General features: G+C 47.3%; 1 protein-coding gene across 1 annotated transcript in view; it reads right to left on the minus strand.

Moving 5' to 3' along the window:
* Zc3h3 (zinc finger CCCH-type containing 3) overlaps positions 1-25610 on the minus strand; it is a 79359-nt gene that overhangs the window by 44367 nt on the left and 9382 nt on the right. Inside the window, exon 4 of the mRNA XM_051189135.1 lies at positions 4171-4321. Within this exon, the coding sequence (XP_051045092.1) occupies positions 4171-4321 (151 nt within the window). The remainder of the gene's footprint in view (positions 1-4170; positions 4322-25610) is intronic.

Here is a 25610-nt window from a genome sequence, read left to right on the forward strand (position 1 = left end):
TTTGGAGTAGGGCATTTGGGAGGCTATTAAAAGTCAGATTGGGGGGGCTGGAGAGATGGCTCAGTGGTTATGAGCACCCAGTCAACTTAAGAGCCCCACTTCCAGAGGACCCGGGTTCAATTCCCAGCATGCACATAGCATCTCACAACTGTCTGTAACTCCGAGATCTGACACCCTCACACATACATGCAGGCAGAACACCAATGCACATAAAATAGAAATAAATAATTAAAAAAGAAATCCCTTAAAAAAAAAAAAATGCTAGGTGCTGAGGATTGAGTCCTCAGGACAGGATGAAGTAAAAACTTCATGAGCTCTCTTCTTCTCCCCTTATGTAAAGATGTTCCCCAGTAAACAAACAGCAAGCCCTTCCCAGCCCCCACAATCTGTCTTCATCCTGATCTCAGACTTTGGCCTCCTGCTTCTGAGCCATACACATGGTAACACTTTGTTGTGGTAGCCCTGGCAGTCACAAGACAGACCCCTGCACAGAGAGCAGGCAAGAGGCAGAGCAGGACAGTTGCTGGCAGCCAGGCTAGTGGGTTTACCTGCTCATTAAGGAAACACATGGAGACAGAACACAGGAACAGGCTGTGCAGTAGAGCTGCCTCCCATCCTTGGTTGAATCCTCTTTAATGAGACGTCACTTTGGGAGAAGCGTTTGAGAGCCTTTCAGAATCTTGGCCTAAATCTCATCAAACTGCACAGAGATTACTTAAGATTTACTGCACGGGCACAAAATAAAATAAAATAAAATAAAATAAAATAAAATAAAATAAAATAAAATAAAATAAGGCAACCAGCAAGCAGCAGCTCTGTGACAGGACCATTTGTAGTTGAGCTGGAAAAAGCTCTTGATTCATCTGCTTAAGCACAGTGGCTTCTGTTTATTTCGTATTTTCATGTCAAATGAATTTGGAGAAAGAAAAAAAGTGACAGGCAGTTTAGGGATATAAGTCATGTTTCAGCTTCAGATCAGATTAATGAGCTCACCGAAAGCCACAAGGACACAGCAAATCCACAAATCTTAGGGGAAAAAAAAAACAACCACCATGCTGTTGTGTGCCTCTGTTCTGGGATGGCTCCTCTCTGAGATGCCATTCAATTTCTGCCCCTGTAGTGCAGACCCTGGGCCTGCACTCAAGGAAGAGATCAGTACCAGATACTACTCTCAAAGTCAGAGTCCTGTACCAGAATGGACTGTGATCCTTTCACCTTCTGCCACAGGCCTCTTTGCATTCACCTGGCTAGGGCAATAGATAAGCTTGCCAACCACAAACTCAATGGGCATGTCCATCCTCAGAGACCCAGAATGGGAGGAACTCAAAGTTCTAAGAGTGCCTCAGCAGCCTCCCAGTCTTCTGCCTAGACAAAGTTAAGAATTAACCAACCAAAAGCATCTGAGGCCACTAGTCCAGCCCAGAAAGTGCCAACAGTAGGAGGAGGATCCAGTTCCTCCTGTGCGCATTGTCAGCTTATCCCTGCCAGTTTCTCATGACCTTAAAGTAAGATCACCTCGGAGCATAAAGTTTATCCAGAGACAATAGATGATGACAGTTCTTCCCTTACACTGCCACCTTAGGCTTCAAAGAAGGGATGTATAGAACTTCCCAGAAGGGAACAAGATGGTCACCTCTGCCTTTTTCTGCCTCCTCAGGAAAGCAGGGAGGAAAGAACACAGGCACGAGGCTCCAGGATGTAACAGGGAGGCCTAACACAAGTTATGGTGGTACCAGTCACTGACAAGATCTGCTTTGGGTGAAGCAAACAGGCTGGTATTTGGGCTTCTGAGGCTCCATCTAAACCCTAGAGCCTCCCTACCACTCACTATCCATGTCTTCTATGCCTGCTATTCCATTTCTGACATGTCACAATGAATAATGTCAATTCAAGGGCACATTAGGAAACTAAAGTTTCAAGCAAGAAATGGCTTACCCAACCAATGTCACTTAGCAAGCTACCCTCTCTAGAGTGACCAAATCTCTAACCATAGTATATGCAAAGAGTGAGCTGAGACCATCTCATATCCATGCTGAACCACACCACCACATGTGTTCACTAGCCTCCAACTCACCACTGGCTCTTTCTACTGCTTCAATAAGCCAAGCTTAAGTGTATGCAACATACAATAGCATGTAAAACAACTAGCTGGCAGCCACTCTGCTGAGCAGGCAGCCAAGCCAGGGCATGGGTGACCTCAGGTAAGGATCTGCTGGCAATGACTCTTTCCAGAGTCTCATGAGAAGAGAACGATACCCCTAAGCTTCGTTCCTTCCCCAGCCCTAGCCCCAGAAAAGTTCCAAATATCTGACAATGGCTTAGAAATGACCAGGGGGAGTGGTCCCTCAACTACAGTGTCCATCTTAGTAAGCTGAACTGTATCTCTGAGTACACTGAGGCCTGGAGCCCACAACTAGCTAGCTGATGAGCTAGCACATCAATTCAATTCAGACATCTATGGCAGTGGGACCTGAGCCATCAAAAGGTAATATCCACCCCACCTCCTGGCCACCCATACAGTTAAACCACACCAGGTACCACCTTTGCAGGACAGGAAGTTTAGAGAGAAGAGGCCAGTTGACATGGCTGCGCTTTACATCCTAGTACCCACAGGAGACTGTGTGACATGCCCATTGACTGTGCACCCCTAGGTCTACAACAAACAGCCCACCAAAGACAGGGCCCTCCTGGGAAGCCCTGCTGAACTGAAACCTGGAGCCTGCTTAGCTCTCCAAGATAGGAGGGAGAAGATGGCTGGGTCCCCAAGTAGCATTACCTTGTGCCCTATCCATGCCCCATGAAAGGAGGGATGCAGGTCTAATACTGGCTGCAGGAGGGGGAGGTTCTCACTAGCTGAGAATCAATAAATCTGAACCTCATTCACGATGATCTGGGGCTCTTATTAAGTAAATTAATTTAAGTTAATTTAGCTCGATCATGACTCCCGATCACAGTGATTTAGTGAGGGGGAAATTGCATTAGGAAAGGCCATGCTCACCAGATAGAGGAACGGAAGAAAATTAGATCCACTTAGCAATGTGAATTAATATGGAAATAGCAGGTGTAAATTTAACCTTATCGTGAGAGTAAAAATTATCTTCATAAATTTGTAGAAATAGCCCCCAAGATATGTATAAATCTATTTAAAACAAAATATTACAAAAAGTGCAGTAAAATTAATTTAAAATATACTTCCAGCTATTGCCTCCAGAAAAGTAAGCAACAGGCCAAGCCTATTGTGGCCAGAAGTAAGGGAGGAAGCCAGTGGGCTTACCTGCCATAGGCCCTAGAGCCAGGAAGGGCTGACCACATGGTATAATGTACCTCTGGTATCAGCCTCAACCCTCGAATCTTCTGGGTGCCAGTAGGAATAATGACAAAGCAGCACTATGGGCAGGTCCTGGAATGCACTGTTCTACAAGTAGGCCTGTCCATAGTCTCTAGACCCACATCTCCCCCAGGTCAAGGCTATGGTACTCTTTGCTCCCTACCTATCCACTGGGCTGCCACCTCTCACTGTGTCTGGAGGTAGGACAGTTTCACCTAAAAAAGAAATGAGTGAGAAACAATGTCCCAAAAGACCCAGCCTCTCTCCTGGGACCAGAGGGAAACCCAAGAATGCCATATTCGGGTTGTTTCTGTAAATTCTGTCCCCACCCTGCTGCTGTTTGACACAGTAGCTACAGCAAGGCCAGTGCATTCTATGAGATAGCCTATGTAGGGCAATAAGGAACCCTCCATCACCATGCTTCACAGTTAACATGTTGGTGGTTTTACTCACCAGAAGTTTCTCTGCAGGGACACTCATGGACAGCTCATTGTAGAGGACCCAAATATGTTGGGGCAGCTCCATGGTGCATGAGGTCCCACAAATTATTAGGGTTGACATCAGCAGTAGACATATGCATGTATGTATCTTTGTGAGCATGCAATATAAGCAAGCTGGCCATGGATATGAAAAAAATTTAGGCTGTTTGCCAATCAAGATATTGTACACCGTGAAGCTCCTTGAGGAAGCTGAGATCCCAGAGGCCTTAGGCCTTAATCTTCACCCCTCAATGCCCAGACAGTGAGCTAGTGCCTGATGGGAGATGTCCTTCTGTATATATGTTTCAGAAGCTACAGCAACAAGTACCCAGTTTTGCAGAAGCCTAGATAAGGTCCTCCTACCTGGATAATGAGATTCGCCGGGCCCGCCAGGAGGGTAGAGATGAGGGGAATGATGGAGCACTGAGGGGAGAAGTTGGGGTCTTCTTGACAATGCGGTAGCGGGTCTTGATCACCTTATTGGAGGGTGGAGTCCGCAGGTGCACACTGGAAGCTGCAAAGAAAACCCAGGCATTAGCATCAGAAGGAAGTCAGCAGGGGCAGGTCTAGGAAGCCCTAAGGGCCCCAGACTATTCTCTGAGTTAAAGGAAACTATATCACCTCCTGCCTCCAGCCTCCCACCTTACACACCACAACACACACACACACACAGAGAGAGAGAGAGAGAGAGAGAGAGAGAGAGAGAGAGAGAGAGAGAGAGAGAGAGAGAGAGAGAGAGAGATGTCCCCAAAGAGTCTGGCAGCTAAGGTTTTTTTTTCTGGGGTAGTTGGTGTGGCCTCCAGGAGAGCCTAGAATATCCTCACAACCATCCTAACAAGTTGGGAACTCTGCATGACTGTTCTCAGTAAGAAAAGAAGCCCAGAAAGCAGACCCCCAGGCAATAGGGGAGGGGCCCCAGAAAAAAAAAATCACATCCTCTTCAGCACCTCCCAACACCATGCCCAAATAGATTTATGTACTTAATCACTATTTTCATAACATTCTGTGGAGTGATATCCACAATGGCTTCTTCTTGCTGAATGTTTCTTGCAATTAGCAGGGATCTTTTTTGCCTGAGTTCCCTTCCACTTGATAGCCAGCAATTTTTACATAGCTTCAAAGAACACGCCTAATTGCCCAACTTTCATAATGTACAGCTCTAACTGCCCAGATAATTAAAGCTTACACGGCTGCCTCTCATGGCTGCTCTCCTCTGCCATGAGACACAGGGCCCTAAACAGAACCAAGTCAAACATACTCAGGTGGTCTGACTCCCTTTAGTCTGTGCTTAGCTTCCTCCTGCTCCAGGAACACTCAAAGACACTTGTCTATCCCTGCTCTGTATTGTGAGTGACCCAGCAGCTGTGACAATTCCTGAGAGTAATCTGCTGGAGACCAGCAGACCTCCCACATTTCAGTTTCCTGAAGCAGCACTTCAGCCAAATAGCCTCTAAAAAGGCCAGGGAAAAGATGAGCTCACACGCCCATAGTGCCTACATCACACCTCTCCTTCCTCATTTAGAAGTTAGCAAAAGCCCCTCCCTCAGGTACTAATTGCCCCACTTGCACCGGAGCTACAGCTTCAACTAGGGCTTCGGTCAGCACATATACTGAATGTCTCAGGGTCACCTGGTCAAAGTCCTCCTGGGTTGTGTTGGACCTGAGTGACCCTCAGAGTGACAGTGGAAGAGCTATCTGGTCCCAAGGAATAGAGGCAGATGCCAGCCAAAAAAGATGCCATAGCAACATCTAGATGACTCATCTCTCAGCCACTCCCTCCACCTGCCATCATAATTCAACAAGTTTTCTTTTCTATTAAAAAAATCAGTAAGAATGTATTACATTTATTTACTTACATGTAGGTGAATGAGCACATGCATATGTGTCAAATCGCCCATGTGGAGGTCAGAAACAACTTAAAGGAGCCTTATAGCTTATGGGCCCCAAGGATCAAATTTAGGTCCTCAAACTTGGTAGCAAGTGCCTTTACCCACTGAGCCATCTGAGTCATGTCATCTCTCTCTCTCTCTCTTTCTCTCTCTGTCTCTCTCTCCCTCCCTCCTTCTCAGCTTTAAAAATTTTTATTTTTTTTTTTTTTCTGATTTTCTCTTTCTTTTCTTCCCCTTCTGGTTCTCTGTGTTCCCCATCTTTGTCTGTCTCAATCTGTCTCTTCTTCATGTCTACTCTATTTCCCATCTCTTAGTCTGTCTCCCTCCAAGTCTCTAAGAACAGCAGGTCTGACCAAGGAGAAAACAGGAGTTCAGAAACCAAAACAAGAAGCAGCATTAAAGCAGGGATGATGATTCAGCAGTTAACAATACATCTGCTCTTGCAGAGGACCTAAGTTTGGTCCCCAGCACCCATATCAGGGAGCTCATAACCAGAGGCGCTGAAGCACTTTCTTGGCCTCTTCTTTAAGCACCTACACTTACGTGTACATACCCAAACACAGACACAGACATACACACACAAAATATATGCTTTTAATCCCAGCATTCAGGAGGCAGAGGAGATCTCTGAATTCAAGGCCACCTTGGTCTACATAGTGAGTTCTAGACCAACCAGAGCTACATAAGTGAGATTATGTCTCAAAATACCTAAATAATACACCTAGCCAGGCAGAAGTAGCATACACCTTTAATCCCAGCACTTGGGAGGCAGAGATAAGCAAAACTCTTGTGAGTTCGAGGCCAGCCTGGTCTACAGAGGGAGTTTCAGGACAGCCAGGGCTGTTACACAGAGAAACCCTGCCTCAAAATTAATTAATTAATTATGATGAATCTAAGAGAAATTGCCTTACCTGAAATTCTGTGATCCTCACTGAGTTACCAAAGTGAATCTGCAACTCAGAGCAACTGACCCTATAACCTAACATGTTTAGGACAAAAGGGATAGCCTGATACACACAGTGGGTATCAATACATAAACGTTTGTTGAATTGAATTTTCAAGGTCTTAGAAGCAAGGAGAGGCCAACAATCAATATGAGCCTGTTCCAACAAAGAGCTCAAGAACACACGCATCCTTGTTGTCAATAACCCAAATGACCTCTCTGCCTATAAGCCCAGCTCCAGGCTTCTTGCTTCTTCCTGAGATGAGAATGTGGCCTACTGGAATCATTCCTTCCCTCTATAAGAAGCCTACAGTTGGGCTATATGAGGCCAGCATTCCCAACAGACAGGGGCATGTCAGCCAGAGCAATGCTCAGGGATCAACCTGCTTGTTCCCCGTGCTAAAGTCAGTACACAAAAGGCTCCAGAGCTCCCAATAACTAACCAGCAGCCTCTTCTGTTCAAGCTCTGCTCATGGATCTCTAAGTCTATGCATAGCTACTGATATACAAACCCTAAACTTCACCTACAGCTTTGAGCTACAAAGTTCAGTTCTACGGCCCAGCATACTCCATGGCAGAAGCTAGGACTGGGCTGTGTTGGAACCATGTGCCCTCTGACATCTTGCATCACATCAAATTGGCTCTGCTCCTGTTCCCTGACTATCTTTTCAGTTAACACAACCTTCACTTATCCAGCAGATGTTACCTCCTCTAGGGACTGAATTCTAGGAAGGATCTCCCCCTATGCAGTAGTTCAAACAGTCAGTACTTGAGTGGCAGCACCCAGGCTGAGGTCTCTGCTGTTCTTATTCCTCCTGCTAGCAAGCCTAGGATCAAATTTCTTTACTAACTTCCTATAGTTCACTTATTAGTGCCCAACTGTCACATGAAGAAAATACAAAGTATTCATACTCTCTGACTTCATAATACAAAAGCAAGGTAGGGTATTTTCACACAACATCACCCCTACCCTAGTCTCAAGAGACAGACCTCTCATGAGAGTGAAATGATTTGAGGGGTTCACAGAGAGGATTATGAAGCCTGTCCACCCAATAAATGGATCGGCATCCCCCTAGTCTGGTCCCAGTACCCAGCCTTTTCCACATAGACAACTTAGGATCATTCATGACAATGACCCTGGGGATATAGGGCAAATTGTCAGACAGATGGGCTACAGGAATAAGAAAAAACAAACAAACAAAAAGCAAACAAACTAACAAATGCAGTAGCTAGCAGGAATAAGGGTTTCTAAGACTATGCTTAGCACACAGGAACCAGACAGGCTTAAAGGAGGATGGGCCCCTCCCTAGTAGACTTGGGATAAAGACTTAGAGCCACTGGGCAGCCAGACTCACTGTCAGAAACAGCTTGGACCCTCCTCCCAGAGGACACAGGTGGGGGCAGCCCACCCGGCCTTGCAGGCTGAAGGGTTTTGTGTAGATAATCATATTATTTAGATAGGATGTTGGTTTAATTCCCTTCATTACAGACTCTCAGGGCTGTAATTTTTCTCCTCATGATGTATCCCCTGTGGCACACTTCACTCAAATCAAGCCCCTTGTGCTTTTATTGCCTACGATGCCCTAGCTGTGTTATCAGACCCACACATGCAGCCCTCTCCGCCCGCCATCCAGAGGTCACTTCTAATGACTAATCGAACTCATTAGCTTTCCTAATTAAAAACTTTACTACCGCAATGGAAGACAAACTACAAAAAAAAAAAAAAAAAAAAAAAAAAAAAAAACTGCCAGCATCATATTTGAATGGGATATGAGCCCCATCTATCAGCAGGGCTCCAGCTCCTGCCCAAGACTGAACTCTGGCTGTGAGTTTCAACACCCTCACTCCCAGGCTGGGCAGCTCAAAGGTACCCTCAAGAGCATGGTTGTACCCTCACCCAACGGCATGCTATCAGCAGGGAAGAAGGGAGAACACTCAGCCCAGAAAACCTGAATAGCCTCTAGGTGGCTGACAAGGGGGCCTAGCAGTCAGTCACAGCAGCACTGCTCTCTAGGTGGCTCCACCACAGATGGCAGAAGCCTCTGATGATGTCTTAAGGCAGGAGTTGAGAAGCAGTTCAGATGCTACAAAATGTCAAGGGGAAAATGCTAACTTCACAACCAGTTAGTAAACAGGATGATATGGGAACTAGCACTTTGTGCCAAGAAATGTCTAAAGCAACCCAGGAAAAAGCTGCTTCCACACCTTTTGCTCTAGCCAGCTGAAGAACCAAGGCAAGCATCCTGGGCACAAAAGCCACACAAGCTCCCTCAGGAAAGCAAAGGATACTGAGGTGGAATCATGTCCCACTCACAGGAGCAGAGAGCCAAAAGACTTCTGACCATGCCCAAGAACGGCATCCATCAACCCTAGCTGGGGCCACACAAATAGCAGCAAGCTTCTGTTGTGGTGGCTATCACAGGACACTAGCGTCTTCAGCAGAGTAAATTCTGCCTTAAGAAAAAAGCAGTCAGTTCCAGCCAGGTCAGCTAGGAAGGAGTCCAGAAACTGGCACCCAAGCACAGAATGTGCCAGGATCAGCCATCAGACAGACATGCTAGTGGAAAAGAAGTGGGGCCTACAAAGAATATGAGCTGCCTGATAGGACTCTGAAAATTACTCCAAGTTCTTGACAGTGAAGATGCTGGGGAACAGGCAGGCAGGGGTCAGATCTACACAGAAGAAGACTCCAACACTCCAGGATGCATTGAGAGAGGGCAGAGACAAGAGGCCATCTGGAACTGACTTCTTAGAGCTGTTATAGTACTACCTGAATTGAGGACCCTTCATAGTTGAGGACAAGGGACCAACCAAGCTACAGACCTACAGGGCTGAGAGTATCCTGCCCAATCAGACTCGCTGCCCCTAATTCTGTATGATTCAACTTTCTTTGTATATTGCCTAATCTGCTTTTTATCAACAGCTACCCTGGCCTCTAAGACATCATCATGGATCAGATCTCCCAGAAGCCACAATGACTTCTACTCTGCTCCATAACCCATGCTCCCTTCCCACTCCCCTCATTGGCTAGCTGTCCTGTCTATCCATCAATAGCATCTTCTTCTATGGTCCCCACCTCACGATCAGCATGAGCAGTCCCTAAACAGCTCACAGTGGCATTGGCTAAGTTTACACACCCAACTCTTTTGTCAGTGACAATAGTCTAAAGGGTCTTTCCCCGCTTATCAATAGTTTCTGATGAGATGCAAGCTCTAGTCCAGCTCAGGATCTCTCCTATTACAACTGACCTGGGAGAAGAAACATGAGCAGCAACCAACAGGGAACCAGTCTGACCCCTTCACTGACACAAGAGCCTGTAGGAACATGTTGACAGAGATGGGGCTATGTCTTTTACCTTGACCTGGCAAGTGCTCCCTTAATAATGTGACCCAAAACTGCCACATGCCTTCATGGCCACCCACCTTCCCCGAAAATCCATCTTGTCTTGTCTACCTTACACACTATTCCTACCACCCCATATCTCAAGAGCTGTGCCTAAGTCTCCACAGCTGCAGAAGGGCTCCAGAGCCAAGGCAGAGCCATTCTCCCATGAGAGTAGACTTCTCACAATTAATTGCCTAATTAGTTGTGTTACAACAGATAGTGGTCTGGTGCCATATGTACATACAGTGAGCAAAACAGAAGACATCATTTCAGACATTCCAGAGCAACTTTCCAGAGAGCCTGGCTCTAAAGGAGCAGAAGTGGTCACAGAATACAGCTACAGGCCAGGAGCAGAGAAGTGCCAAGGTTTCAAGAAGCAGGGACAGTCCTCGACAAGGGTACCCTAATCCCTGGTAAAAATGGAGAGATAAACTAAAGATTGCCAAGAATCAGGGCATACTGGCCAGGTACTTAGCAAGTACCTGACAACTTAGGTCCTTTCTCAAGTATGTGTCTCTCAATCTATCTTCTCTCTGACCATCTCCATCATGACCTCTTGTCTATATAAGGAAGTCTGTAGCTAGGCTTGGCTGTTTTAGTGTGTGGCATCTGCTTTTAGAGAGCTTAGGCACATTACCAGGCCCATTCACTCCACCCAGCGATAACACCCTCCACTGGACCATGGATGTACAGAACCAGCACTGCTTCCTACTTATTAGTTCATACCACTATCTCACCCAGACAGTAGAAAGGTCAGTCCTTGGCAGGATCCCATGATTGTCCACTGTTCTGACCCTACTTAGACCCACTGGAAGCCTACCCTCTGCCTTCTGGTCCCTGACATCCAGCAAGGAAGGTCTAACTGCTTTTCTTTTCCAGACACCACAAATAGAATACGTGCTGCCTATAGCCTTCAATCATGGCAGCCAGATGGTCAACATCAGGGCTTCTTAGGGTACAGGAAGTAATCAGTACTGATGAGTACTGCATCCCAGTCTGCTCATGCATGACACCTGCCTCCCTGCTGGTGTGGAGACCAACAACTGTGAGAGGAAGCAATATCAAAGCAAAGCTGAAGGCCTGCCCCTTCTCCTGGCCCCCAGCTTCCTACATGCCCCAGACCCTCAACTATTTAGGGAGGCAACAGCCAAATGATCAGACATCTCTGTCACTAGAAGCAGAATTCTCTGCCTCTCATGCTCTCAAAAAAAAAAAAAAAACTATGCTAATCATAAACTATGCTAATCATATGGCAGAACTGAAGGTTACCGCAGCCCTTCAATATACTGATAAGACAACAGCAATACTTACAAGAACCTAGAGGAGCTTGCCTAAAACACCTAGCACAGAGGCTCAGCACATGGGTCCAGCTCAGGCCATGTGGGCACCAGACCAAACAGCCTTTGCAGGAGTCTCTAAAATAGACACAGGGGTCACCTCCTACTATTACCAGCCTGTCAATAACTACAGAGGCATTGCATCCTCTATTCATGACAACTGCTAGAATCATGCCTGTCCACTTGAACCTGATCTCCTATACCTGTCCACACACTTATACCTATGCTCACGTCTCCATCTATGCCCACAAACTATAGGGAAATTGCTGTCTGTCTGCATACAGGTGTAATGCCAACTTAAACTAGCTCTAGAGACTACTAATACTTAGTGCTCCAATACCTGACCAGTTTCAGCCCAGGTCATTAGAGCAAGGAGCTCTACCCACCTACTCTCACTCATAAGAAATAGCCCATAAGGTTATAGCTATATTATCACAACAAAATCCCTGCCCTCCCAATCACCCTCCTTTGAGAAAGACTCATTCATGTGCTTCCAGAGCTTGTCTATTTCTCTAAATAAGACAGGATGGCAGCTAAGGCAGGGAGCGACAGATGAACCCTCCCCGCTGCCACACTGGCACGGCAGGAGCTGCCAGAGACTGTGCTCTAACAAGCTTCAGATGTGGGGTGACTAGAATCTCCAAGTATGAATTTTTATGAGTCTAATAAATCACTCTACTTTTCCTGTGTTTGATAGTTCCCAGCAAATCAAAAGGGAAAAGACATGCCACAAGCAGCTAGATCCTTGGGTCTGGGCGTGGGCACAAGCAGCATGATGGGGCATCTCAGGCCCTTCCTGAGCACCCTGGCTCTATACTCTGAGGACAAGGTCAATATGTCCAACAAGCTCCTAGGGAACAGCAGCAAGGCAACATGCAGGTAGAAGTTCATTAGCCTCTAGAAAGGCCTGCCAGAATCCCAAAATAGTAGAAAACCATGCCTCAAGTCCTTACCAGCAGAGGAGGACTTTACAGTCATACAGGCAGCTATAGCAACAGGCCTTCTAGTTTCCAGTCAGAATCTGTACAAGAGACAGGGACACATGTGTACATACACACATACACATATGCTCACCCAACACAAAAATAGCAGGAAGACCCAGCCCTGTGAGAGGAGGTGGCTCTCTGGTATCACATCCTGGGCCCATCTCAGGTACCAAACTGAGACCCAGAAACTTCAGCTTTATGGTCCCTAAAGGTGAACATGGTCAAGTGGCTATCCAAATCCCCAAGCCCACAGCTAGCTTATCATCAGCTTTCATTGCAGTACCATGGGAACAAGAAATCTATCTTTGACAAATATTTACAGATTATCAAATCACAATAGCAGCCCCAGACAAGACCATAAGTCACCCTAAGCAGCCATTCACACTGCAGTGTAAGGACTGTGGGCAGCTTGGTGATGACAAATAACTGCTGTCAGCCACCTTGTCCCCCTGTGCAAGATCCGTGTTCTCTGTTGTTCCACACTACCTGGTGTTTAATGACAACACTGTCAGCCCAACACTCAGCCACCAAAGCTGCTGCTGCCTCAGACTGTCAGAGCCCTATTAGAGGGAAGATTGAGATCCTACTCTTCCTAAAGTCACTCAAGCAACACAAGCTGCTAGTTCCTGTAATTATTGTGCACTAGCCATCGATCGTGCAGGACACCTGACCTGCCTGTATGAAATGGGAGTAGTTTGCTGTGTGACAGTCTCTATAGATTATTGAGGGGGGGTGGAACTCCCCTCCCCATCTAACCATCACTCTATCTGACCTTAAAGGCTGGTGAAGGAAGAATGGAAGATAGTGCCACCTACCATCAGAGAGCTGCCACCAGCAGGGTACAAGTAGGCCTGCCTTGCACCTCAGGAGGCCTCCCAGATATCCCGTGACTGGCTTGCAGCTGTACCCAATTAACTTCAGGTCCCAGGCAGACTAGGGAATAGCCTTTTCCACTTCAATATCCTACAGGCCCTTAGGCCCCAAACACATAAGGAAAAGGACCTTCTTTGGTACTGTGAGTCCTGGCTAGATTATGGGTCACAAGGACTTCACCTTGTTGATCTGCTATGACACAAGCTCTAAGTATGCAGAGGCACAGTGCTCCCTCTGTGCCATAGACTACCTATAGCCCCCAAACCGTAATGAAACACACACCAAAGATGAAAAACTGCTCCCAACACTGATGCCCCATCCCTAAGGATATTTACAATCCCAACTCACCCAATGGTTCATCCTCGCTCTGTCATCCTTGTGAATTAGGTACCCTGTGATCTTCCCCCTCTTCCTTAAGATGCTTATGGCCCCATGCCCTCTAGAGACCTCGCCTACACATGCACACCAGAGGACAGGGCCTGCCTGTGTCAGCACAGCGCCTCCAGGCTCTGAATGAGGTACAGGCAGAATTCTCAGGCCCTCCTCAATTTCAGGGGACTGGCCTGAGTGACTTTTAATGCAGATTCAGGTCCCCTCATTTTCTGTTGGTCACAGCTGGCTACATCCCCAGAACTCCAGGCCCTGTTAGCATGATGTTCATGGCAAGGTGGGAGAAGCAGCAAAGGCCAGGCTGCATCTCTGAGGCTCCCAGAACCTGAGTTGCTTAAGTTATTAAATGATTCTACTGGAAGGCCAGGTAAGAAAACAGTCTCAACTTATCCTAAAGAGCCATAGATTGAACCATCAATGGTCTTGTTCCCTCCTATTCATAGTTGTGAGTTGCATGTGACCTGCCCATCAGTGGAGCCTGGCTAGACTCCAAAGTCAAGAGGATAAATCACAAGCTGTGTGGCTGCTGCCAGATGGCCTGAGGTCCTAACTCCATCTTATAAACTCCCCCAGAGGGCATGAGCATCCTGCTCACCACAGCCTGGCCTTCTCTTGGCATCCCTTCTTTACTCCCCAGGTCAGAGCCAGGAAAAGATGCTCTGAAAAAAAGCCTGGAAACCACACTCCATAAAATCAGCCACAACTAAATGGGAGCTGTATGCCTCTTGTTAACACTGTGTTATCAGGCCCTTCTTGGCCACTCTTGAGTTTCCTTCTGGTCTCCCTAGCCTTTTACTATGGAGCAGTGAGCCAGCAGCAGAGGAGAACCCTTGGAGCTAGGCCTCATCACCAGAGTCCTTGAGAGTTAGTCACTGAGCCTGTACTGTAATTAGCACCAAGGGCAGGCCCACTAAGCAAGTCAAAGATGACAAGGTAAGGACTACACTCAACAGAAAGATCCAGTTCATATCATAGCTTCCAGAAAACATGCTCACCTGTGATTCTGCACACACTCGCACACAGATGCACACATGCAAGGCCTGCCCACAGAGCTGACAATGCAGACTGGGACCTTGAGAAATCAGCAAGAACTTTCCCATTACCCTCAGCAGACAGCAGGGCTCCCTCTCTGACATCATATGAAGCCCACTGATAAGACAGGCACCATCACACTCAAAACATGAAAAATACATCCTTTTCCTCTGGAGTCTCTTAGCCAATAGCAACGACACCATCTGCCTCAACATCTGGTAATGTCCCCAGGAGCAAAGAACCTGCTAGGGCCTAAGGCCAGAAAACAATAGATGCTCTAAAAGGCCAGCACAGGGTGTCCTGAAGAAGAGTCATCAAAACAGCACAGCACAGCATCTGTGAAAGCCAGGAATACTTACTTCTGGCCATAGGACCCTCCAGCAATGAAGGAACAGGAAGAGAAGAAGAGAGCATGCTGTGGTCTGGTTTAGGGCTGAAGGGTACAAAGCCTACCAGGTGGTAGTCAATAAGAATCAGGGCAGACAGCTGCAGTGGCAGACTGGTGGATATATCTTCAAACAGTATTGACCCACCACCAGACGCAGCCCTCAAACTCACCCACAGTACCCAAGGGCTGAGGGCTCCAGAGTGATGCCTCCTCTGGGTTAAGAGCACCACAGAGGAGTTTTATACAGTAGTAACTAATCCTGAACCATCCCAAGTCAGTATCAACAATCCAAGACTTGTCCCCATGGTCCACCCTGGGGGGTCTAAAGGCTAGATATAGGGGCAGAACTACCACTGCCCCTGCCCATCTAGAAGGCATAGCCCAATGCCATGTATGCTTCTCCTTGGAGAAGTTCCCAAAGAGGAGCCTACAGGAGACAAACAGATGTTACACAGACCTCTGGAGTCGGGGCAGGTGAGGCCCTAAAAAGAGTGGAAGGTGTATTTTAGAATGTATTTTCCAGCAGGCAGGTCCAGCCTGGGCTCCTCTGCTGGGCTTCACAGCACTACAGAGTGGAGAAGGGCAAATAAGATGGTCAAGGCCTAGAAAACAAGTCTCAGGAGAAAATCTGCAAAGCTTATTTCATTCAACCTTCTAGACATACAGTAATGACTGTACATACAACTAGACTTGGTAGCATGACCACAGCTCAGACAGGCTTGGTGTCTTCATGTGAACCACTCAGAACTACAGGGCGTCCTGAGAGAGAAAACATGAGGATTCTGCTGCCAGATGCTAGATTGCCCAACCTGTTGGGAACCAGCAGTCTGCTGACCCCGACCCCTGATGATGGGTGGGATGCTCATGGCCATGTCTTCTCTAGTCATGACTTACCAGGCTGCTCAAGCTTTACCTGGCTGCGCAGGGAACTCAGTTACACACGGGCAAGTTTCCCTTTTAAAACAAGCAAGCAAAACCTTCTTCTCAAGTGGCTAAGGCTCCAGAAAGTGGCCAATGTCACAACCTGGGACTTATCCTCTTGTAGATAACCACCCCACTGCCAGAGACAGAGCCTCTACCTGAGACATGCACCCCACCACTTATACACTCTGCTACTGATGCAGAAAGGGCAATTAAGAGATCCCATCACAGCCCATATAGCTTTGAATGCACTGTAAAAAGGAAACACACAGGTTTAGCACTAATTTATATGAACAGAGCACAAAGAATGGCGAGAGAGAGGCTGGAGGATCTAACCACAGGACCTTCTGCAACCTGAGGTACCTTCACAGCCCTGGCTATAAGAGCCTGACTCTGGATGACTGTCCCACAGGAAAGACATCCAGGACAGCAGCATATCTCATAGGTCCCCCAACCACACTTTCACAAGGTAAGAGTACATGTGCCAAGAACACAGATCTTTGGGCACACCATTTTATCCAGTGATTATGTAGTACTGGGTTCCCTCAGCATGCCCCAAGTGGGCCCTGGAGCAGGGCAGTTGACACTAAGCAGGTCAGGGAGGAGGGGTCTGAAATCTACTCCCTCAGTACAGCTATGGCAGGTAAAGAGCAACTCCCAAGAACCTGCCATCTACTGAGCCTTAGCAAATTTCCCAATACTTGGCTGGGACTGTCAAGAGCCTCAAGGTAGTCACTCATGTAAGCCAGTGGGCAAGATATCATGAAAGGGTGGATCTCTATCTAGGCCACATGTTCCCAAAGAGGATGTAGGCTACAGTTGCCAAGAGGAAGGCCAGCAAGTGACTCAATCTAGGGAGTTCCAACCAAGAGCACAACAAATGGCCTTCCAGAACTCTAGGTCATCCTGTGAGACACACATGAGGATTCTGCTGCTAGCTACCAGAATGTCCAACCCTTTCCAAAACTTTTCTCTCAGGTGGCAAGGACTCAGAAAGTAGCCAAGGTCATGACCCAGGAATTGTCCTCTGTGGGTGACAGGACAATGGGGTCCTTACCTGAATTCTGGTGTCCCAATTAGATGCCATACTCCCAAGGAAGAGGAAGAAAGGACACAGGCAAGATTCTAGCCGGGCCCTATGTTGAACTACAACAGCCAGATCTACCTGGCTGAGAGATCCAATGAAACAGGAGGCCCAGAACCAGCTATGCCCCTAAGCCTACTCCTCCCTCCTCACACCAGCAGAAAACCAGGCAGCAGCCTGTGACTGATTATATGACAGGTACCCATCCATGGCAGCCCCAGGAGAGAAGACTGGCCCCACTGAGTGCTTGCATACAGTCAACATCTCCACCTGAGCATAACCTTCATCAGAAGACAGTGGTTTGCTTCTAGTCAGAAGGCTCCCCTGCAGCAATGACCTGCCAGTCTACCTGACTCTGCAGGGGATCAGTCAACAGTAGAAATAAGCATGCAGGCCATGCACAGCTGCTGAACCCTGAGGAAGCTCCAGAAGACCCATGGATCAAAAGCATCATAATGAAGATTGGAACCCAGAGGCTTATCTCTAAGGCCAGGGTTCCTTCCTGTCAGGCCTGAGAGACAGACATGCAAACAAAGCAACAAATAACTGGACACTTAATGATCACAAGCTGCTGGATTTACAGTCATCTTATTTAGCTATAGATTTTCTGTGTAAATTCCATCAATTTCTATGCATTTAGACTAAATCTTCAATTTAGAAGGCTATGAGCCCTTAAAAAAAAAAAAAAACCAGCTCTGTGACTGTGATGCTTTCTTGACCACTTCTGGCCCTGAAGACTTCCTCTCCAGCAGGTTCTGCCTAAACCTCCTCTTCCTCCTCCTAGCAAGGCATTAGCCTCCTGTGGAGAACGAGAGAGCCCTTTTACAAGCCAACAGGTTATTGTTGGCAATACTAAGCCACCACCATGTCCATGGACACAAGAGAGGGGATGAGCAATCAGAAAATCCATGAAAAGTAGAAGGCCACAGTGAATGTTGTCTTCTCTCCAGGGATTCCTATATCTAGATGCCCTGACAGCAGAAAAGGCACGAAGAGCCCTGCCCATCGCAGCCACACCCATAGATCCTGTATCCACAGACCTTCTTTTGGTGGAACCACCAGAGGGATCCCAGCATCAAGGAAAAGGAAGGCATTCAGTTCCAGATTCCAGTGGGCAAGATATCATGAAAGGGTGGATCTCCATCTAGGCCACATGTTCCCAAAGAGGATGTAGGCCAGGAGGGCTACAGTTGCCAAGAGGAAGGCCAGCAAGTGACTCAATCTAGGGAGTTCCAACCAAGAGCACAACAAATGGCCTTCCAGACAGCCTAATCTAGACTGATTGCAGTAACTCTTCAATGAGCAAGTACAGAGAAGAACCAAAACTGCAGGGTCTCCATGGCACAGGGTATCTAAAGAGGAACCCCCGTGAGAATCTAGTATTGATAGTGTAGCAGAAGCCAGAGGCCTTGAGCCAGTCCAATGACTAATTGCAATGAATATTTGCAAGTAAATATTTGTTTGGGCAAAAGGGTATACTGTGCTATACACCACAACACACTGCAGCTTCCATAGGAGGGTAGAGGGCAGATATGGAAGGATCAGGGTGCATAATGAGACATTCACAAAGAATCAATAAAAATTTAAAAAAGAAAAAGGAAGGAAGGAAAGAAAGTACAGTGGCAGACTGAATGCTCCACTCAGTGCCACAGAGCATGAAAAACAGTTGTGAGGTTCTGGGTTCAATCTGTAGCACAAAGTGGTTAAAGTAGTACTAACATGTTTTCTTCCAGACTTATTCTTGAGAAATATGACTAGATAAAAGCCAGGTGTAGTTGTGCATACCTTTGATCCTGGCATTCAGTACTCAGGAGGCAAAGCCAGGTGGATCTCTGTGAGTTTCAGGTCAGCCAGAATAACACTTTTTTCAAATGCAATTTACCAAAACAACAAGTTGAGCCACAAATCTGCAGAAACATCAAATGGTCTAAAATCCAACTACACACACAAAGTAAGAAATCATTAGTTAAAATAACTTCAAAATCCCATGTTTCCAAATTAAGAAGTACTTTTTATAACCCATGGGTCAAAGGGAAAAAAGCCACATGAAAACTATAAAGTATTTGGAGAAAAACAAAATTAATTTATGAAAAACAGCTACAGCAGGCCAGCAAGATGGCTCAGCAGACAAAAGCTCTTCTCATCAAGCCTGATAACCTGAGCTATCATATGGTGGAGGGCATCCTCTGACCTCCACATTCATGGTATAGTACATGTGTGTACACTATACACTTACCCTCCCCCATACACACTCACACACAATAACGTAATAATTTTGAAAAGCTACAACTGGAATAAAATTATAACAGACTGCACATTTAGACATCTGTATGGCCTCCAAACCACCCACTGCTTCCTCAGATACTCCAGATACTGGATTCTGTGGTAGATGAGGTCCTAACATGAGCCCCTCCCTATCTGGCCTCATTGCTTACTAACTTTTTTTTAATACAAACTGTTAATGAAAATAAGCTTTATTACATCAAGTAATACAAAGATGCAACAGTTTCAGTCGTTTTCTTCCAGATGTTGTGATCATCTCACAGTAAACATGGAACTGAGATCAATAGTCTCAGGGTGGACATTTGCAGGGTGTTTGGTAGCTTGAGTGGATTGCTCTTTCTTCTATATTTATAACTTGTGCATTTTAAAGATTGACTTCAAAGCACTCAGTCATGCAAACGCTTAAGCAGAGAAGCTCCATGAAGCAGGGTCTACACTGTACACAGGCGGGCCAGCTACTAAGCAAACGTGCTGTGGTTTGCACTCAAGTCCCCAGAGGCAGGTGAGTTCAGGGAAAGGAAGTCAACTGGGGTGATTCAAATGGCAAATGTATCCAAAGGGACACTGGTATTTGGGGGCAAACAGCAGCTTGCTATGAAGTAGCTTCACAAACAACTTTTAGATCAATGTTTGGAAAGAAAAAAAGAGCTGGATGGTTCCTAACTACTTAAAATGCACATCATCAGTAACTGCAAAATGTCTTCCCAATCTTCTGAATGTGGATTCAGAGCTTAATGACCATGGTAGTAAACTACTGCCATTTTGAACAAAGCCTCTCATCTCCATGGGGTAGCAAGACTGCCCCCTTCAGACTGCCCAGGGGCTAGGACCTGGCATTACGGTCTGTTTCAGCCAAGCACTCCCGAACTAGGCTTCAGGCATGAATGATGCCTCGTTTTAGTCTTTCCATGGCACTCTTGCTCCCCACATACGTGGGTCTGATCTCTTTCCCCAACTCTTCAATGATGGCCAGCAGCTCTGCATATTTACTCTGAGGCACCTGGCTATTTCCAGTTCCCTGGGTGTAGTCTAGTGATGGTAGCCCATAGTCACTCAGCAGCTGCCGATATTGGGACACTTCCGGCGTTGAGAGCGGCGGCGGGCATGTGCGCGGTCAAGTTCGGCTTGTACGACATCCCCGCAGGCGGCAGGCGCGCCGGGCAGAGCCGGGCCAGGCCGCGAGCGCTGCGGCGGCAGCGAGGCGGAGGCCGAGGCTCGGGCCGGGCGGCCCCATGTCCCTGCGCCCGTCTGAGCACCCACTGGGGGCCCGGGCACTTTTTGTTGTCGCCTGCTCGGGCCTCACCGGCAAATATGGCCTTCCTTCACCCTGCTGCCGCCACCGCAGTATATCACCCATACATCGGGGTGCGCGGCGCAGGGGCAGCAGCAAAACTGCTTACTAACTTTTGAAAGTTAATCCCAACCCATCCTCATTCTCAGGACAGACCAGGCTCCCTGGCATGGGAGGCAGAGTGACTTACAGCCCTTGCCTTCAGGTACTCACTAGTCATGCCCAGTAGCCCTGATGCCCAAATGGAGTTGTGGGGATAGGAAGTCATCCTGAGCTAGAACCAGATGAATCCCACCCAGGCATGTGTTTCCCTTTAAAAATAAGACCAGGCATAAAGGAAAGAGCAAAAGACTGTTTTTAAAGACTCTGAGTAAAGCACACCCTTATAGACCATAAACACAGCTGTCAGATCTATGGCCCAGACCTGCTGGCTGCTCATGTCAGATACACCCAGCTATATAAATTTTGGAAAGTCAGTGTTGGGCTCCAGCACAGGCACAAAACAGGGTCTCTGTACATCCCTCAAGCAGCAATGGCAGCCTGACATCCAGCCCCATGGAGCCATATCCTACTCACCACAGGGCCAGCCCATGGAGTGAGAGGGGCTCCCCATTCGGCTACCTATGCCCAGAACCCTCAGCAGGCACCTCCAATCCCCCATAGGCCTGGCTGTCCTCCTCGAGCAGCCACAGCTGGGGTACTGCTGCCCTGGAGCTCCAGTGCAATTCTACAGGGAATAATACCCTTTTTATTTAGTGTCCTTAGGCCAGGTTAGGTCCTTTCACTCCCTGGCAAGAAGATAAGAGGAACCCTACCCATCCTAAAACACTGTGTCCCAACTACCCAGCTGTCTTCCAAGGCCAGCTATCTTAAGCAGGAGAAAAATCCACATGGAATGCTCTCAGGGCCATTATGAACACACCCTTCTAAGCCAGGCAGCTTTCAACATCATTCCATAGGACTCATGTCTCTAAGCACCAACCACAGTGCTGCTGCCTGGTTCCAGAGGGAAGATTCTCCCCCATCTTAGGACAAGTAGACTTGAGAAGAACCCTTGAACAGTCAAAGTCATAAACTGGTGACAAAGCCAGGTTGTCTGGCACATTGTTCTCCATCATGTGAAACATCTGGCCTTGGGGATTTAGAGGACTTGTCTGAATCTTTACAGCATAGTCTGCCAAATCCATGCAAGATACCCAGGTTCTAGCCCCAAATGCCTTAAGAAGAAATACCAGGCAGGGACCCACTACAGACATAGTGCCACAGACAAAACAGCACCCACAGGAACAAGCTGGGTGGAGCTCATCAAGTGCCTCTCTCCACCAGAGGAGTGTGCTCCAGGCTCACAGAGTTCTGTCACCTTCCCCATTACAATGAAATTGTTGACCTTCCTAAGACCACCAACACCTAACTGGGGACTAGCCAACACGGAAAGGTTCCTGGAAAGCTGCCCACTACCAGGGCACAGCCCAGCCCTAGAGAGCTATACACTAAAGCTGGCTCATGGGCTATGCCCTGACCCCTGAATCTATACTCATAATACAGGTTTGGGTATGGGCCCCTTTCCTGGCCTACCTGGAACCCTGTCACTATGTTCCAAAGTCAGAAATCCACCACAAAATAGCTCTAACTATACATTAGGGGCATTCACCTGCAACTAGCACCCACCCCACTGTCAGGCAGCAAACAACAGATGAGTATAATAAATTGTATCTACATGCTGCCTCAAGGTCTTGAGGACTGTGCTTGAGAACAGACCAGGCCATGGAGGATGATATCCAGGACAGTTCTTGTGCCATGGTCCCTGGGAAAACCCCTGGGTGCTCCATAGTGTATCTTCATGGGCATCAGTAGCTTCCATGGGCCCTGAAAGCCTAGAAAGATGCAGTTAGACTTAACTCTGCAGCCGAGCACTCAGTATAAAGTTAAGCTCTTGAGATCCTTAAGACAGTCTATGCTCAGTAGTAAAGTAGTAAAGTCAGTTAGGACACATAGAAGATAGGCAGTTCTTCAACCAGGAAGAAAGTGACAAGAGAATTATTCTCATTTCAGTCCACAGAGCAGCTAGCCAAACTATCCTAAGTCAGAGGGTGAAGAGGCCTGCTGTCTCAGAAACACAAGCTCTAGCCACCCTGATACCACCACCTTCCCAAGCCAGGAGCCAGAAGGGGCAAGCTTCTTGTGGAATAATTAATTAGCATAGTTTCAACAAACATAAAATTGGAGGCCTCCAGCATGCCTGTTAATTTATGCAAGATCCAAGTTATCACTGTGGATGCCTTTCCCAGAGCCTAATTCAGCATTTTCTTTTTTTCCCTTATGAAAGCAGGACTACAGATTTAACTGATCTCACACCCTTTAATAGTGTTTGCAGTAAAATAGAACAGCCCAGCTGCAAGCCAGTGAGCAGCAATGAATCTCAGACCCCTGAGGCATTGGGCAGGGCTTCCCAGGCAGCAGCAGCAACCACACAGCTCAGAGGAACACCACATTGATCTGAAAACACCTGAAGGCTCCAGCTCCTTAATCTGCATAGAAACCCTGGGGCAGTTAACTCTAATTTTTCAGATTAAATAAAAAAAGGCAGCAGTGCAGAGGACAAGAAGGTCCAAATGCCCTCAGCAAGACAATGACACCAACCAACCCAGATAGATTGAGCTACTTTGTGTGCACAATATCTCAGCCAAGTTCGAGAATTTGTGGCTAATGTGACTAATCCCAGCACTCAGCATTAAATGGTGCCTATCAAGCTTGGTCTCTCATATCCAAATCCTTGGCTCTGAGCCCTTCCCAGCTGCAGCAAGCTTTCCCTGAGCACCCCTACAAGTACCCTAGGCTCCAATGTACTTCCATAGTCCTCGCCACAGCACCCATTGGCTGCCTCAGCTGACCCCTATGACTAGAAAGAAAGGAGCTGTTTATCCTGAGGTTCTTGACTGTAGCTCTCTGCTCCTCTACAAGATAAGACCCATGCCTTGGGCTGCACTGGAGAAAGTAGCCAGCCAAGGTCACCAAGGGCTATTGCCCAGGCCCAGCTCAGGTAGGGAAAGATTCTGTCACAACCAAGCTGCCACTCCTAAAGCTCTGCACCACCAGTCTAGGCTCTCTGGCTGAACTCCATTGGAAGTCAGCTCTCCAGAAACCACATAGTTCAGAGCCAAACAGAGGTGTGGGCACCTGAGAAACTGCAGCTCACAGTGCCGCTGTACAGCCAGCCTGTGAGCACTCTCATCTGCCACACTCCTGTACCTAGATTTCCTCAACTGCCCTCAGTGACACAATGGTGAGACACTGCCATCTCATAGCCAACCAGTGCTATGGAATGTTCATTGGCCCTGACCCACAAAGCACATCCCATCAGGTAGGCCTATTTCTACTGGCAGGTCAGTTCCTTGCGGACTCTCTCATGCTCAGTTGCTAAATATCATGATGCTCCAACAGTCCTGGGCCTTGAAAGACCTGAGATCTCCCAAGTGAGCAGTGCTGTTCTCAACAAGCTATCAAACACCACGATGCACACCTTCCTGTCTATGTACAGACCAAACCCTGCCCAGCCTAAGTCAGATGAGACAGGCATCCCCAGACCAGCAGGGCTTGCTCACCCAACAAGAGCTCTGCATTGAGACCAGGAATTGGCTTCCAACAGATGAAGTAACAGAATCAGAGAGAACAACCTTCACCCAGAATACTGTGCAGAAGAGAACTCTGTCCTAAACAGTGCTTCCTATGGTTTCTGCAATAAAATATGCCAACCCACTCTTGCCCTTCACCAAGAGACTCATGCGGGACCTTTCTAGTGAGGCAATACAGACAATAAACACAGAAATTCACATAAGGGGAGCTGAAGAGATGGCTCAGAGGTTAAGAGCTGCTCTTCCAGAGGTCCTGAGTTCAATTCCCAGCAACCACATGGTGGCTCACAACCATCTGTAATGAGATCTTGTGCCCTCTTCTGGCCTGCAGAACGGAAAACATGCAGACAAAACAATGTATAAAGAAAAATCTTTAAAAAAAAATTCACATAAGGCAGAAAAGTCAGAATTGGGAATGTCATGGTAATCTTATAGCAGATAGGCTTGGAAAGTTGACGATGGGCACTTAGCAGTTACCTGAATGAAAACAGGGGGCCCTGAATATCTGAGGGAAGAAGATCATGAAGTAGGCAGATGGGTAGTGTTGAGATATGGCCTATTCACAGAGAAGAAAAGTCAGGCTGGAGATGGGCAAGGCCTTCTGAGAGGTAAGACCTATTAAAGAGGCAAAGTTTAGTGTCTTGCCAGAGTAGATGGGGTTTGGCTAGGGAGGGGTGGGATCTAGCCGGGAATGAACAGGTCCTGGCCAGGGAGTGAGGCCTTCTAAAAGGAGCAGGGCCTTTTTTTTTTTTTTTTTTTTTTTTTTTTGAGACAGGGTTTCTCTGTATTGCTTTGGAGTCCTGGAACTAGCTCTGTAAACCAGGCTGGCCTCAAACTCGCACTCTGCCTCCCCAGTGCTGAGATTAAAGACATGTGCCATCACCCGCTCAGGTAGCGACAGGGCTTTTAAAAAACCAAACCTAGCCAAAGAAAAGGCAGGCCTAATCAGAGGCAAGAGCTCCACAGTACTTTGGATAAGGAGGAGAAGTGAAAGCCAGGATGGTGGCTCATGCCTATAATCCCAGCACAGAGAGGCAGAGGCAGAAGCAGAAAGTTCAAGAACATCCTTAACTATGGATTTAGCCTAGGCCCATACATAACCTAGGCTTTAAAAATAAATACGTGACGCGAGAAAGGTAACTGAGCCAAACTACTCAGGAGGCTGAAGCAGAGTAACATTCAAAGCCTTTCTAGGTTATAGCATGAGTCCAATGCCATGCTCATGGTCTCTAAATAAAAAGCAAAAAGAGATCTGAAGCTGGGTAGTAGTGGCGTGGCGCATACCTTTAATCCCAGCACTCAGGAGGCAGAAGCAGGTTGCTCTCTGGGGATTCAAGGCCAGCCTGGTCTACAAGAGCTAGTTTCAAGAC

The sequence above is a fragment of the Phodopus roborovskii genome, unplaced genomic scaffold (genome assembly GCF_943737965.1).
Source record: "Phodopus roborovskii unplaced genomic scaffold, PHOROB, whole genome shotgun sequence".
NCBI classification, from domain to species: Eukaryota; Metazoa; Chordata; class Mammalia; order Rodentia; family Cricetidae; genus Phodopus; species Phodopus roborovskii.